Here is a 15,577-nt window from a genome sequence, read left to right on the forward strand (position 1 = left end):
TATTACTAACACAAAAACATCAAAATAAAATAAAGTAGTTAAAATTATTTCCATCAAACTAATTCAATGTCATCGAAATTGCATGATAATCTACGAAAATAAAGCTAAAGTAGCACTTCAAAATTAAACATATCCATAAAATTCGCATGGTATAAATATCTATCAACAAAATTATCTTTTCCCTTTTTTAAGGGTTTATATTAGCTGTTATTTATATTATTCTTATAAATATTATGATATTTTGTTTATTTACATTCATAGCATTATAATTCAAATTTTAATTGTATTTACTAAAATTTTTAGAAAAAGTAAAATAAAAATAAAAGTTTAAAAATACCAATGAGGAGGACATGGGGATTTCACCAAATTCTCATCCTCTCCCTACTAAAATATTGAGTGTTATCCCGTCACTTCCCCAAATAAAAAATTTAGTACGAAGTTATCTATAGACCCTTCCCGAATGAAGAAAATTGCTCGAGGCCCCTTTACTGGGGATTTATATCATCCCCACTAAGAATCCATTATGCTCAGTCTAAGTCTAAACTGTCCTAACCAGCCATCTTAACGTACAACACAGTTTCCTGCTCTGAGTGTGAAGAACCTCTCACCAATTATTAGTCAAACTGTCCTAACCAGCCATCTTAACGTACAACACAGTTTCCTGCTCTGAGTGTGAAGAACCTCTCACCAATTATTAGTCAACATACGGCATAAGGCAGCACAGAAGTCAGCCTCTTTTATTCTGATATTTACAGCAATTGGTTTCTAGTAAATTTTGAGCTTCACTGGAGCAAACACATGGGGTCTGCTCAATGAACTCAAATCTAAACACTACCTGATGGTAAAAGTATGGAAAAGAAAGTACGAGAGTGATGAATCACTGAATCAGCACTGCTTGAAATAAGATCAACAGTCAAGGAACACATGATCTGACCAACATGACCTGAAGTCAATAAGTTGTATGATAAATGGTGTAACACTGTAACATTAGTGGTTTAACCGGAGGATGCTCCCCTCTTAAATACTGTTAGCAATCAAACAACATGAATACCCATTGTCTTCCACACTATCAAAAGGGGGAAAGAAAAAAAGAAAAGGGAAAAAAATGAGGATTAGTGATTCATGGACTAAATAAAAATACAAACGTTAAGGTACACTATAATTTACCTTGTAACATACACATAATCTACTTTGATGCTTTGATTTCCCTCCAGCTCTCAATCACAGCCTTTTTCCTGGTCTCAAAATCTACCTTGTCCAGATCAGAAGCAGTTCCAAGATATCCGTATAAGATCCTCTTTTTCTCCCCAGTTCTCTGATCTACTGTCACAAGACTTGGATTGTTCTCATCATCCTTGCCTAATGACAAGGGCTGCACACGGGCCCAAACCTTGCGCCCACGACTGTCCTTCTCAAAGTACTCTGCCAACCGCACGGCATCCTTCAACCCAGATTGGTCACCAGCAAACTTTACTAGAGTTATGCCCAGATGACCTTCTCTTCCATACAAAGATTTTGACTTGCCAGTCCCAAAACCAAGATCTAAGGACACATAAAAAAGAATCAATACAAGTGAAAATAACTTGTATGAAATTGAGAACACAACAAAACCCATCAGAATTATCATGGATAGAGATGCATTTATAAGGTTTCTCATAATAATATGCACCAGACACTAATTGTCACATAGGATCAGCTTTGGAAGTAACTGGTGAGAAGTCACAGAGGCCCAAAAGGAAAAAACCCATCTCCTGTAACCATAGAAGACGCAGAAGAAATTAAATGTGACTCGACTGTTTAGAATCAATCAAACATATATGAGTGAGTGAGTGAGAGAGAGAGATGCAAATATCCAACAGCTGCAGTTAAACGGAAGAGGAACATGAAATATCCTGCCAGTTTCATTATAGTTTGAGATTCAGAATTCCACAACAAAGAGGCAATCATATTTTTAACATGGCGACTTTGGAGATAACTTTACAAACAATACGAGATCAAAGAAACCATAAAAGAATCATCAAATTATACTATGGTGCTCCATAATCCATTCAATAATTGGAGAGAACCTACCGTCAGAAATAAAAGCCACACAATTGGATAAACACAAAAAAGAAAAAACAAGTGATAACAAAGATAACGTAACATGACAGAGAACTTCCCATCCACAAACACCAATAAATAAAGCAGTTGGTTAGCTGCAGTTCAAAATGTGGTTCTGCCAGCTCATAATCAAAGAATATATAAAAGGCCATAACTCGCATGTGCCTGTATTAAAGTTCACCATTGTAGTAGGTCTTCTCAAAGATAAGTGTCATGATAGAGTTATGCAAAAACACTAAGCACTCAACAAATTAGTAGTCTGAAAAAATGATGATAATTTTCGGCTATCTTTGAATCCCAAAATATGGCATGTGAATTCCAACATCAAGATAGTATCATCCTAATATGATGCATGTAGGTCAATCCCAGCCCAAATCAAGAAATTCAAGAAGCGGCTGAATATTTGTGTTGAATTGGGATAATTGCCATGTGCCAAAAAGGTTTACGTGGCTGATCCTACTAATCATTGATGAATTCAGTTGAGATTGGTTGTTTGTCACTATAAGCTCCACAGGTCAAAACTGAGGCACAATTGGCAACAGCACCAGTACTTTATAACTTGCTAAATTCATGACTCTTCAGATATAATGTATGAGAAAGTAGAACCTGCATGAAATCACCTAAGAGACAGAGAATGAATCAGCTTGAACCAGCATGCACGTATGTCTGACTTTTTTACCATGCAACAAAAGAACACTTTAAATGATCAACAGGCAATCAAATTACCTGAGAAAACAGAAAGCCGTGTAACACTATGTTATGGGTGATAGCACCTGGAGTTTCTAAAAGCCTTATTTTCAGAGAACCAGACTACATAAATTATCAGCAGTAGCACAGTGATACCAATAACTCTATTAACAGAAAGGAAATTTGTAGGGCAGACTGGAGCAGATCGAATGACTTCAGTATAAAATAAACTAACAGATGGAACAAAAAATGTCATGTGAAAACTTAATACTTTTACACCTAGGTACAGAGCACTTACTAGTGACTCATTATCATAAGCACTACTAGAGCTGCACCATAGTAGAACAGTCGTAAACACAACCATAATGATCAGAAACAAATAAGCAGATAAAACAAAAAATATAGGTAATGAATAGTATTCAAGAGCTCCAGATGTAGGTAATGAATGGTATTCAAGAGCTCCAAGAGCAGTAAAGGTACTACAAAAATCACATTTAGAATGAAACTTAACCTAGAGAAGCAAATCTAGATCAAACTTTCAAAAAGAATGCCTTGGCTCCCCAAGTCCATCAAGAAAGCACCAGTCTCGATTTCAGTCTCTGATCAATCCTGGCTAACAAGTTGGCAGTCCTAACAGCCTATCAGGAGAGGGAACCGAGCAGAATTTCTTGCATTTGCTTATATTACTTATTTCCATCATGATTCAACATATATGAACTCCCCAGTAAGTTGACAAAAAGTTAAGAATTCTCCTATCCCAACTTTAAAGACTCTAGTATATTATTTATTTATTTTCTTTTACGAAGGAAGGTGGGAAGGGAAAAAAACCCTTAAACCTCGTGGCATGCACGGAATATGTACTAAGGTACAAATCAAACTCACCCTCATAGCACTTGTCGCTAGATTTCTCCCTCATACATCAAAAGCTTATTTCAGATAAGTAGTGGGTCTTTACCAAAGAAGTGATGATTAGGAAAAATTCATCAAAAATGATATTCAGTGATGGTTGTTCAAAGAGATGGCACATATACTTTCAAACATGTGGTATTACCAATAAGGGTTGGCTTAATATTGTAATTGTATTAAAGAGAATCCAACACCAGCGGCTTCTGAAACTATAAAGGACAACACCTTAAGAGGAACCTAGAACTAACACATAAAAAGTGATATGTACACAGCAGGAATAATGGAAAACAAGGGTTGCACAATACCTCTTATTGTTTTATCCATTGCTTTGTTTCCCAATCCTTCCATTCGTCCATCTTTACCTTTCCCTGTAAGTGTATTATGAATTATCACCACAGGTGGCCACATAATCAGATCATCCTGATTCGCTGCCGCTTCATCAGGAGGTAAAAACTTATAGGCTTTTGAGTTATCAGGAGGCTTTGAGTAGTTCCATCCCATTAATACACAAAGAGCTTTGTGTAAGCCCAAGTGATCTACACGCAAGTCAGCATTATCTGAGTTGTAGGTGTGCATTATCAGGCCATGCATATCGGAGAAGTCTTTAGAAGACCTGTAATTTTGCATATCAAAGGCATTGAAAATGATGATTCAGGCATTTCTCAGACAGCACCGTCGGCCTACATCTTGGCACTAAAATGGCAGCAAAGACAATGCATATATACCAGTTTGAGGGTATATTCTAAGGCATACATAGATAGGAAAGGCATAATATGTACATTACAGCCACCTAGAAATCAAAAATTATCATCATGCAAGCAACTCTACAAGTTGCAGTAAAGGAAAAACTGAACCATCGCATCAAATTATTATGTTGTGCAACATTTGGACAAGACCAACTTGTCTTCTAAGACATTTGAAATGGAAATTCACTCCACTGAGTTCAAGAAATAAGTCAAGATTTGGAAGCCATCTCATCCTGAAAGAACAGAAAAGCTACGTTTTCCAGTGGCAATAAGCCAATAACAAAGAATAGGCAAAGTATGATCTACCAGCAGATGCATGAGCTATATGAATACAAAATATAGAATATTTAAAAAAAAAAAAGAATTGCTTCTTGATATGTAAAATGCAACAAAAGTGCATGTCTGTTCTAAATATAGCATATTAGTGCTAAAATGAGAAAGTGGAAACTAAAATGATCAGGTAAGAAGAAAAGCAAACTTCAGTGTAAGCTCTACTGACGTATTACTAATGGAACGGAAGTGTCTTAAAAAAATAGCAATATCAAAGAAAGAAAAGTGGATGCTCCAGGTTTGCAATATGCTTGATCGAGGATAATGAAACAGGTTTCAGGTCTGATTTTGCTGTTTTCACATGATATAGCATAAAGCTGAATGAGAAAGTGGAAACGAAAATGATTAGGTATTAATTTCTATAAGAGGCAACGGTGGAATTCAACAAGAAGAGAAGAAAAGAAACATTTTAACAAAGCGAACAACCACAAGGATATCAACTGAGCAAGGAAAATGACCTGCGGTTCAAAAGGCAATCACATCCAATAAGCAAGATTGGAAGAATATGCCAACCAACAAAAAAGATAATCTGCTCCTCAAGATAAATGGTGGGGGAAAAAATTAACCTAAATGGAAGAAATAACTGTAATGGAAGAAATTACCATATCTCTGTTGTTACAACTATGAAGTGAATAGAAAACCAGAAGAGGCATAAAATTACTACAAGTAAACAACTAAATAATTACTGTATCAATATGGAAAACTAAGGAACATTCTGATTATACGAAGCATAACTGTGCTTAGCAAAATATTTATTATGCAAAACAGTGAATCATGGGCCAACGGCCCATATTTTTTCCAGTGAATTATCGATATCATTTCTCTTCATGACCCATATCCTTTTCCCATTTTAACTATATTCTTACCCTGCCGCCAAACAAGTTACCTTATCCATATCAATGCAACTTTCAGACTTCTTTGCTCATAAAGAAACTATATCAAATAGCATAAAGCTAACACGACACTCCTCTAAATCTGGTTCCCTACAATAATCATTCAAAATAGTAACCATTTGATACCTTGTTGCCACCAAATTTCACTATCATCTCCTTGAACTTTGCAATTCACCTTTGCTCTAGAACTCAACAAAATTAATGAGAGATTATAGTTCGTGTCTCTCATGATAACATTTAAGGTAATAGCATTGGGGACAAAACAAACAAGCCACACTAAAGGGTAAAAATCAAATTTTAAACGCAGTAGAAAGCATATACAGCATTTAAAAATAAGCTGTTGAACTTCTAACATGTTTACACTATTGGAGAAACTCCCAGGTCAGCCCAAATACCACCTGTGAATAAGGTAAATGATATTCAAACATAGTGAACCTTTCATTTACCCAAGCATATGGGAGCTCCACTTCACAGTAATGAACAGTAAAGGTATTGTCAATTACAGTGACTCTCATAATCTACAGAAACTAAATGCAATAAAAACAGAAAGGTCACTCAAGAAATTTAAAACACACACACACAGAGAGTCCTCTTAAGCGGGCACCCACTCCCACCCCCCCCCTCCAACCCCCCCCCCCCCCGGGCAGATTTGCTATCAAACGATATGGTGTGTTGGTGTTTTTATCATTTTTTATCAATTAACTGATATGCCATATGATATAATAGCAAATCCGCACGGAAAATTAAAAAAAAAAAAGGCATCTGCACCTGAGAATTATTGTGCACGTGTGTGTGTCTGTGTGTGAAATAAAAATTAAACTTCTATATGCATAATTAAGTTAAAAGCACAGTAAAGAAGTGTGTGTCGGCCACTGTGTGTGCACAGAAGTGCAATCTCAATAGCATAAGCAAACACAACAGAGCAACAATTATTCATCAAAATCCTGCTGCTAAATGTACTACATTGATAATAAATTAGAGCAGTAAGAAAGAAATCAAACAAGTAAGACTACTTGGGTCAGCAACTTTGTAGTTACAAAATGTCAAATCAACATCAGAAATGAGAGTCGGCCCTCAAAATAAAGCACACCCAAAAAACTGCACCCAAGAACTTCATGTTTATAAAGAAAACAAAGCACCAAGTCATTCGAAGGTACTGAATAGGCCTTATACGGCTATAAACTTCTGTTTATAACCACAAAAATTACCAGGATCTAGCAAAACTAACTTTAAGGTGGTTCATTGAAAGGACTACCATTAATAAAGTTTCCACAGAAAACCTTAGAATATATACATCTGATGTACTAGGATAGCTTAAAGGAAAATAACAACACAAGCAAGAACCAGTTCAGTGTTCGGCATGATTAATAATCTCAAACTTTCAGGCCTTAACTGGCTGATAGTCCTATCAGACAGGTTTTGCAAGGAAGTTATAAGGGAACTACAATTTCCCTTCACCTAGCCTAGCATGAAAGTAATCAAGTCCAGAACTAAAACAAATACAAACTGCGTACAGCAGCAGCCAGAAATAACCGAAAACAGCATTAAAACTTGAAAAGATTTAAAAAAAAACATTCTCCAGAAAATGAGAGAGAAGGAGCAACACAGTGAATATGAATAGCACAATATTCCATGCGTCAGAATGCGCCAAAACCACAAGATGAAAAAGAACATCTGCAGAGTAATGCCACAACTACAACGCTAAGGGTCCGTTTGGGATTAAGATTGGGTAGTTGTAGCTTAAAAGATACAATATTAAAGTGTTTGGTAAACGCTAGCTGCTGTAGCTTGAAACCTATGTTGATATGATTTTTCACTTGTATAGTAAAAATCCTATTATATCTTTAATAAGTTTGCTAAAATTATTATTTAAAAATTATATATACCGTATACTATTAACTTTTGTTTCATAACTACAGCTTTTTTTCCACAGCAGAAAGCTACAGCTCCTCAATCCCAAACAGGACTAAAGACCTCAACTGCCATAGAACAAATTCACAATATCTTGGCAAGCATAAACCCCAATACTGACATACCATATAAATGCCCTCTTAATTCTACTTAACCATCTGACACAGGAACTACCCAGCTCTACATCCCACTAAACCATCTGACAGAGGAACTACCCTCTACTTCTAGAAAGCCCTCAATCATCTCCAAACAAATCATGCCCAAGGTAAAGCGCTCTACACATATCTTCCTTGAGCCCAACAGACTGGAGTTCGCAGACTGAGAGTTCTGTGCAAATTCATCATAAATCCACAGACCATAAAACAAGAAATTGAGGCACTGCAGGTAGCCCCCATAAAGGATGCAAAGACACGCACAAAAGCACTTTGGAAAGAATTTTCAAAAGGCCAAAAGTATACAACCAAAACAAAGTCTTAATATATCAAGTAAACAAGTAGACATATCAGCTTTCTATTTCAGATTTCTATGAGTAAAAATCAGAGAAAAGCTACAAATTATTTGGGGGAGGGGGATGAGAGCAGACATTTTTTCACGTTCCAGACATTGATTTAAACTCAAACTATTGAAAAGAGTATTATAAAAGTAGTAAATTCTCTTTAATTTCCAAAATATAAGTTCCCAAATCAACTAATTCTCAACTAAAGCTGTAAGAACAATGATAAGCATATAATATTTACATATTTTACCCTTAACCTACTGAGTTAATTAGACAAAATTTTCGAAGAACATGCCCAGAAATAGACAGCAGAAAACCAGACTCCCTTCCTCTTCACCTTAAAGATTATACATCTCCAAACCTGTGTCATTTAGATCCTTCAGAACTGAAAAGTAGCCGATAAACACATGCAAAACAAAACGCCGCCATCAACCAGTGAAGAAAACCACTAGACTTCCTATATAACAAGAAGAAACATTAAACCTCTACAAAAAGTTCTCATTTTGCTTCTTACTATATATCTAGCTGTCCTGTCTATTTCTAAAAGCAAGCTTGAATAAGACAAGCACCGCCACTTATCAAGCTTGAGAAACATGAAAAAAATAAAATAAAATAAAAATAGGACTTCAATTTCAACTATATGGAGAAAGAAAAGTCTAATGCTCTACAACTGACATAAACACTGCAACTTCATGTCTATGCTATTCCAACAAACGCAGGTACTAAACAACCAAAAAAACAAAAAACCCAGTTTCACACTTTTGAAACAAGCCTATCCAAGAAATGGACAATAGGAAAAAAGGGCAAATTCAAATATATACTATCACATTTCACACAAACTGGCACCTCATTCACCTAACCACTAAGCAAAAAGAAAAGAACAATTTTTCTGTTCCATAACAATCAAATATGTCAAAGTAATAGAATTGCTCACAAGTATATCAAAAGTAATGAAAACCAACAAAATTCCAACACAAAAAAGAAAAAAGAAAAAAATAAAAAAATAAAGAATCACAATGGTCTTATATTGGTCAAACCTGCGACAAGCGATACATTGAAGCCGTCCTTGCTTCCCATCCTCCACCAAGTAACTCTTCCTCAGTGCCACATTCTCATTAATAACCTTAACAAAATGCAAAAACACCTTCTTCAGCATGGCGTGATCAACTTCATCATATTTATGCTTCACCACACTCGGACCAACAGCACCTGGAGTGGTCCTCATGTACTTAGCGGCCCTCGTTTCTTCATCAAAATGTCCGCTGGTCCCCACTAGCCTATCCCTGCTGGAATTCGCACGAGACATAAGATGTTGCAGTTCCTTCTCCTCATCCACGCCGAACTTCCTCTTCATCGGCCCCGGCCCATTGATATACTCCCGACGGTCGCGAAACCCTGCCGCTTCAGGACTAAAATGAAATTCAGGCCGTAAAAGGCTGTTGTGACGGGGAGTGAAGTCGTAATCGGGCGGAAGGGCGAAGTATGACCGAACGCTGCCGTCAGCTAGGACGATGGTGCGGCGTTCGAGCATGTGGAAGCCGTAGGCTGGTGGTGGTGGTGGTGGTTCGGAATAGGGGAGTGGAGGTCCGTGTGAAGAGAAAGAAGGGTGGGTCGGGGCGGGTAGGGATTTGGGCTGGGCCGGGCTGGGCTTATTGGGGGAGGGTTTCGGTTTCTGGTCGGAAGGAGGGTTTTTGGGTGATTCCCAGCGGGATTTGCGATAGGAGGAAAGGGCGGAAGAAGGAGGAGGTTTATGAGATGAAGATTTTGGGTGATTGCCGCCGGCCATTCCCCGGGATTTGAATAGAATTTAGGGTTTTGGATGCAGAGTAGCTTGTGATGTTACTTGTTACTCTGGTGTGAGTTGGAACTAGTAGGATACGATGTCGGCTCCGTCGCTCCTGGGCTTGGCCATTGGCGGAAAGAGATTCTGTTTACGTGTTTCCATTTTTGTCTATTTATATAAGGGTATAATTACTTTTTTGTTCAACTCATCACCGCATCGTCCATTTTTTTATCAAGCTCATGCAATTTATCGTGTGCCTTCTTCTCATTGCCTCGTCAGGATTCTCTCGTGATCTAATCTCCTTTTGAATGAATATATATGTGATATCTGATCCTTTTATAAACAAATATACATGTGGTGAAAAAATTAAAACTTATCTATACAAACATCTTAAAAAACTAATGAGAGCTCAAATTAGAAGAAGATACCCCTTCCCCCCCCTTTTAACTTCCCACTTCTCTCTCTTTTCACCCCAGCGTTACTTTAGTACTTCACATTTTCACCCCAACGTTACTTTAGTACTTCACATTTTGCGTTTTAATAGATCCACAGTACTACTGACCAAATCCGAAAGATTTAACAATTCGGATCCATCATGGATAGTTTTGCACAACGATGCAAATTGTTATATTCGCAGTCCAAAAAACAAAAAATATAATATTGAAGTAATTTCATACTAGCTTTTGTTACTTTCATCCAAATATCTCATTCACACACAGTCAGTTTCACAACTGTAAGAAATGGAGTTCTCGATTACAATAAGAACATCCCATCATCCTACATAAATTCTCAAGCAAGCTTTGGTAGCATATAATGCATTCAACTCTCTAGGATATAGAATTCTCAACTGAAATATTACCCTCCTGATTAAATAAAACATGGATGACTTTTTAATCACAATATCAAATGGAATTCCTTTCAATTCAGTCAAAAAGACAACCTAAGAAAATAAACTGAAGAAAATTATCAAAAACAATTCTTCTACAAGACAGACATACTGAACGATGCAAAACTAACATGTAAACAAAACTTGCAGCTTGATGAACCAATAGGAGATGACAAAACTCAACGCTTCTTGGAGACACCAACGGTCTTTCCCCTGCGTCCAGTAGTCTTGGTGTGCTGTCCACGAACTCTAAGACCCCAGTAGTGTCGTAGACCACGGTGGTTTCTGCAAATTGAAAACAAAATTTATCATTCACCATTGGGCGGTTCAATAAATAAGCACACCACTGATGCAAAAATATGGAATGTACACGAAGATTTGGATAAATAAGCATTTAAGGCTTCAGCGGTGATGGAAAGGTTATATAATTCAATAATGCTTCATTTTTCGCGAAGATTAAAGAGAATATAGTTGCATTTGGAAACTGCACTACTCACACTTGTGCCCAATCATCATATTATTTTGATCTACTAAACATTTAGTTCGAATAAAGGTCAAATTTTGGATAACAGCTAACAATAGTCACCTGCACTTTGGAAACCAAAATCATACAAAGTGTTGGTCCAGAAAAAAGCCTCTTATTCTTAAAATTCATCTCTCTCAAAACAAACAAACCCAGATGTGAAGTTGTTAGTTGACAAAAGGTATTACCTTCACCCATTCTGGGAGAATTTGGTTTGAAGTTTTAAGATTTTTGTTTAGAGAGAAGCAAATGAAATGCATACTAAATATTTGTTAATGGATCAGACGTGAAATTGTTATTAAATAAAACTTAGCAACTTTGTAACTTTTTCATATGATGTTGTATCTACTATTTTGGCAATACCAAACGCACTTTGGGAACCTTCTCCTAGTAGCTATTATTTATTATTATTACAAGTTCTGATATATTTATATATATAGAGAGAGAGAGAGAGAGACCTGCTCACAAGTAACTAAGCCTTATTATTTATTTACTGGTTTGTGAGATTTCTTATCGTGCTATACTGATTTCCATCTATCAGTGAACAAAGAAAAATACAAGTTCAACACACACACCAAAAAAAAAAAAAAATTCTCGGCTAAGAGCATCTCACTAAGTCAGGTAAAATCAATAATAAATCCTAAAGATAAAAATAATAATAATAACAACGGCTAGAAGAAGATTTCTAAGGTGAGTTCGGTATTGCCAAAATATCATATACAACATTGCATGAAAAAGTAATAAAGCTGCTAAGCTTATTTAACAGAATTTTCACATCCAATCATATATTTAGTATCATTTGATTCTCTCGAAACAAAAATCTTAAAACTTCGAACCAAATTCTTCCAAAATCAGTGAAAATCATACAAAGTATCGTCTTCCAGCAAAATCCCTAGTTTTCTAACCTTAACTTTTAGAAACAGATAGCCTGCCTAGTCAAAAATACTGCTGGTACATACATGACTTTACAAACAGATTCTAACACAAGTAATAACGGAATAATCAAGTTTGCAAATTAATCAATAAGAGATGGGAAACTAATAAATACGAAATGTAACTTTTGTTTTTATACAAAGTTTACAACGATATAACTACAAAAGAAGAACAACTAAACCATACCTGATCTTCTTCAAGCGCTCAAGATCATCCCTAAGCTTCATGTCCAATGCATTAGACACGACCTGGGAGTACCTCCCATCCTTGTAATCCTTTTGCCTGTTAAGAAACCAGTCTGGGATCTTAAACTGGCGTGGATTTGCCACAACCACCATCAGTTGGTCAAGCTCAGCGGCAGAGAGCTCACCAGCTCTAGAGAAGACAACATAAACCAAAATTCAGCAAAGTCAAACAAACAGAAAACACAAGCTCAACACAACAATCCAAGAAAAAGAAACAATGAAAAGCTCATCTAAAATGCAATTGAGAGGTTCAAAATAACAAATGAATAAACTAGCAATAAGTACAATAGAGCGTGTTACTACATACATAATTAAGATCCAATTCTTATTCTACTAAATTGCAATCAAAACAAAAGATTGAGATTCCAATAGAGACATCCTTATTAAAGTACTCAGCCATTACCAGCTAAACAGAACAAATCTATTAACCAACTAAACCCGAAGAGTACAAAAGAAGCAAAAAAATAAATAAATATAAAAAATATTAATAGGAACCTTTTGTTCATGTCGACATCAGCTTTCTTGCAGACAATATTGGCCAAACGGCGACCGATACCCTTAATGGATGTGAGAGCAAACATGATCTTTTGTTTCCCATCAACATTCGTGTTCAGAACACGAAGAATGTGTTGAAAATCCTCGTTGGCTACCAGAGACTGCACACAAAGTTTCACATTCACAACATTAATATAAATCCATTAATAAACCCAGAAAAAAAATATTAAAAAGAAAAAAATAAGTTTTTAGTTGATACTGTTAAATGGGTGCGCTGAGTAACAAGTACTGACCATGGCTGGAGATGTTCGTTTCTCTTTTTTCCTTTATGGTTGACTTTTGTGCCTTCGCCTTCTCCGGAGGTGAGTGTAGATGGAGGTATGATGTTGGTTATAAAGGGTGGCCTTCCAAACTCTGAAGGCCAAACCCTAGAGAGGGCGAATTAATTAGCATTGAGTTGAAGCACGTGTTGATCTGTGCGAGCGTGCGACAGAGCTTGTGCTAGTCGGTTCTATGATGAACAGATAACATGGTGCGTCCGATTTATGGCGCGTTTAGTTATGCGATTTAAGAATTAGAATTTAGAATGGGAATAATTGATAATATAAAATGAGAATAAGAATGAATGTGCTTATTATTATTATTATTAAGAAGATATCAATAAATTTATAGGAAATGGTTTTACAGGATTCAATCGTCTTATCGTGAAATATTATTGAGAAATAAGAATTCATGTTATCAAAAGGTTTTTTTCGCAGTTATTTCTAATATAGAATGAGTCAATCGTTTACTTCGGTATCTTATTGAACAAAAGCGGTAATATTCTTCTTCCATTGATCAATAATTTTAGATTCTTCTTGCTTTGATCAAGAATTTTGATTTTTGGAAAGTACTTGATTATCCAATAATCACAATTATTATAATAAATAATAATAATAAAAATGGCAATAATTAACTTATGACATTTTACTCATTTAGATCTTTAGATAAAGTAAACACATCAATGTGAAATTGTGAATATAACTCATTCCAAATCAAATTTCGATTCTTACATTCTTATAGTTCAAGTAAATAATTTATTCTTATTCTTGTTCTTGATTCTCATTACTACTCTTTTCAATTCCAACTCATTTCGATTATCAATTGACGAACATACCATTAATGAGTTGAAAGCTTCTACTGGTGATCATAATTTGTGATTTTTTTAAGTCAAATTACTTATGAATTTTTTTTTCAATATTACAATTCGAAAGTTTTCAGATCTTGTCAAATAGAACTACTACATTTATGTTGCAATGAAAATTTAAACTCGTGATAAATGGGATATTTCTATTTTCTAAAATTTTCAGGTGTTATTTGTGTGTGCATGCGTCTATATATATATATATATATGAGTGATGATACAGTCACAAACTCTTGTACAAGTTTATTTTGTACAAATTGATGTGATATTAATTCATTAGCTGAATGAAAATATAAAATAATATAAATAAATAATGTGGGTTAAGAGATATTTAATTCAACCAATAAATTAATGTCACATCAATTTATACAAAATAAATTTGTACAAAAATTTATGGCTATATCATTATTCTATATACATAGAAAGAGAGAGAGTGTGAGGGAGGAGATCAGTAACCTCGTAAAAAAAACTTTTAATTTTATATTTATTAATATTTATTAAACTTGAGATGAATTAATCAATGAGATTTACTGAAATTAGATATTTAAAAATTTTTAATATTTTCCCTTTATGTGTAGAACCCACTCTAAATCTTTTTCCCCAGTATTTTCTCTCTTCGTTTGTTGTGCTCTCTCTCTCTCTCTCTCTCTCTCCCTTTCTTCTCTTATCCCTTTGTTGTTCTCTCTCTCTATACTCTTTATCATACATGAAAACTTAGTAATACTGTAAGGGGAATAATGAATAAAATAAAACCTCGAATTTACTATTTCGTAAGAAGCACATCAAAATTAGATCGGTAAAAGTCTCGAAGATTTGGTCCCATGGCCATGGATTCAATGATGACACAGGTGGAGCATTTTCTTTCGTTTTTAAAACTAAAAAGAGAATTATGAGATGAATTTAGGGAGAGTAAAATATTTTTTGTAATTGAGAGAAAAAAAAAAGAGTTAGAGATTAAAAAACAAGAGAACAGAAGAGAGCACGACAAAGGGTGAGATAAAATACCGTGGAGAAAGATTTGGAGTGAAGTCCACATGAAAGAGATAAAATATTAAAAAATCTTAAATATTTAATTTTAATAAATCTTATCCATTAATTCATCTAGATATTAATAAGAATAAACTAAAGGTAATTTTAGGAGCTGCTAATATGCCCCGTGTGTGTGTATATATTGGTTTATTACCCTACTAATAAATTTTTGTAATCTATACGATGTTAATCAATTAAATAACAATTTAAAAAAAAATACTTAGGATTACATATTACCCATCTCAACTACTATTCTTATTTAAAAAAAACGCAAGAGTAATATTATAATTCTTGAGTAAAATCTAATTATTTTTATTAGCACTCATTTTCATTAGATGATTACTTTCGTAATTTGTCAAACAATTTAGTGTTTAATTCACTTATTCAATAGATTATTTATAAATACCTCGAGCGATTGAGATAATGATTAG

General features: G+C 35.0%; 2 protein-coding genes across 3 annotated transcripts; both read right to left on the bottom strand.

Moving 5' to 3' along the window:
* Positions 1-875: 875 nt before the first annotated feature.
* LOC102629231 (hypothetical protein) lies at positions 876-10,146 on the bottom strand. 2 transcript variants are annotated; one of them, XM_006489324.4, is made up of 4 exons: positions 9,107-10,145; positions 3,999-4,306; positions 1,168-1,542; positions 876-1,066 (listed from the first exon to the last, which is right to left on the bottom strand). In XM_006489324.4, the coding sequence occupies exons 1-3, from the start codon at positions 9,853-9,855 to the stop codon at positions 1,187-1,189; spliced, it is 1,413 nt and encodes a 470-aa protein (XP_006489387.2). In that variant the 5' UTR covers positions 9,856-10,145; the 3' UTR covers positions 876-1,066; positions 1,168-1,186. The 2 variants fall into 2 exon arrangements, with proteins under 2 accessions (XP_006489387.2, XP_052291253.1); XM_052435293.1 differs by lacking the exon at positions 876-1,066 and having other exon boundaries at positions 1,092-1,542; positions 9,107-10,146.
* A 573-nt stretch (positions 10,147-10,719) lies between these two features.
* On the bottom strand, positions 10,720-13,395 carry LOC102628952 (40S ribosomal protein S18). Its single transcript, XM_006489323.4, has 4 exons — positions 13,228-13,395; positions 12,935-13,095; positions 12,381-12,569; positions 10,720-11,023 (listed from the first exon to the last, which is right to left on the bottom strand). The coding sequence occupies exons 1-4, from the start codon at positions 13,228-13,230 to the stop codon at positions 10,918-10,920; spliced, it is 459 nt and encodes a 152-aa protein (XP_006489386.1). The 5' UTR covers positions 13,231-13,395; the 3' UTR covers positions 10,720-10,917.
* Positions 13,396-15,577: the final 2,182 nt, after the last annotated feature.

The sequence above is a fragment of the Citrus sinensis genome, chromosome 1 (genome assembly GCF_022201045.2).
Source record: "Citrus sinensis cultivar Valencia sweet orange chromosome 1, DVS_A1.0, whole genome shotgun sequence".
Taxonomy (NCBI): domain Eukaryota; kingdom Viridiplantae; phylum Streptophyta; class Magnoliopsida; order Sapindales; family Rutaceae; genus Citrus; species Citrus sinensis.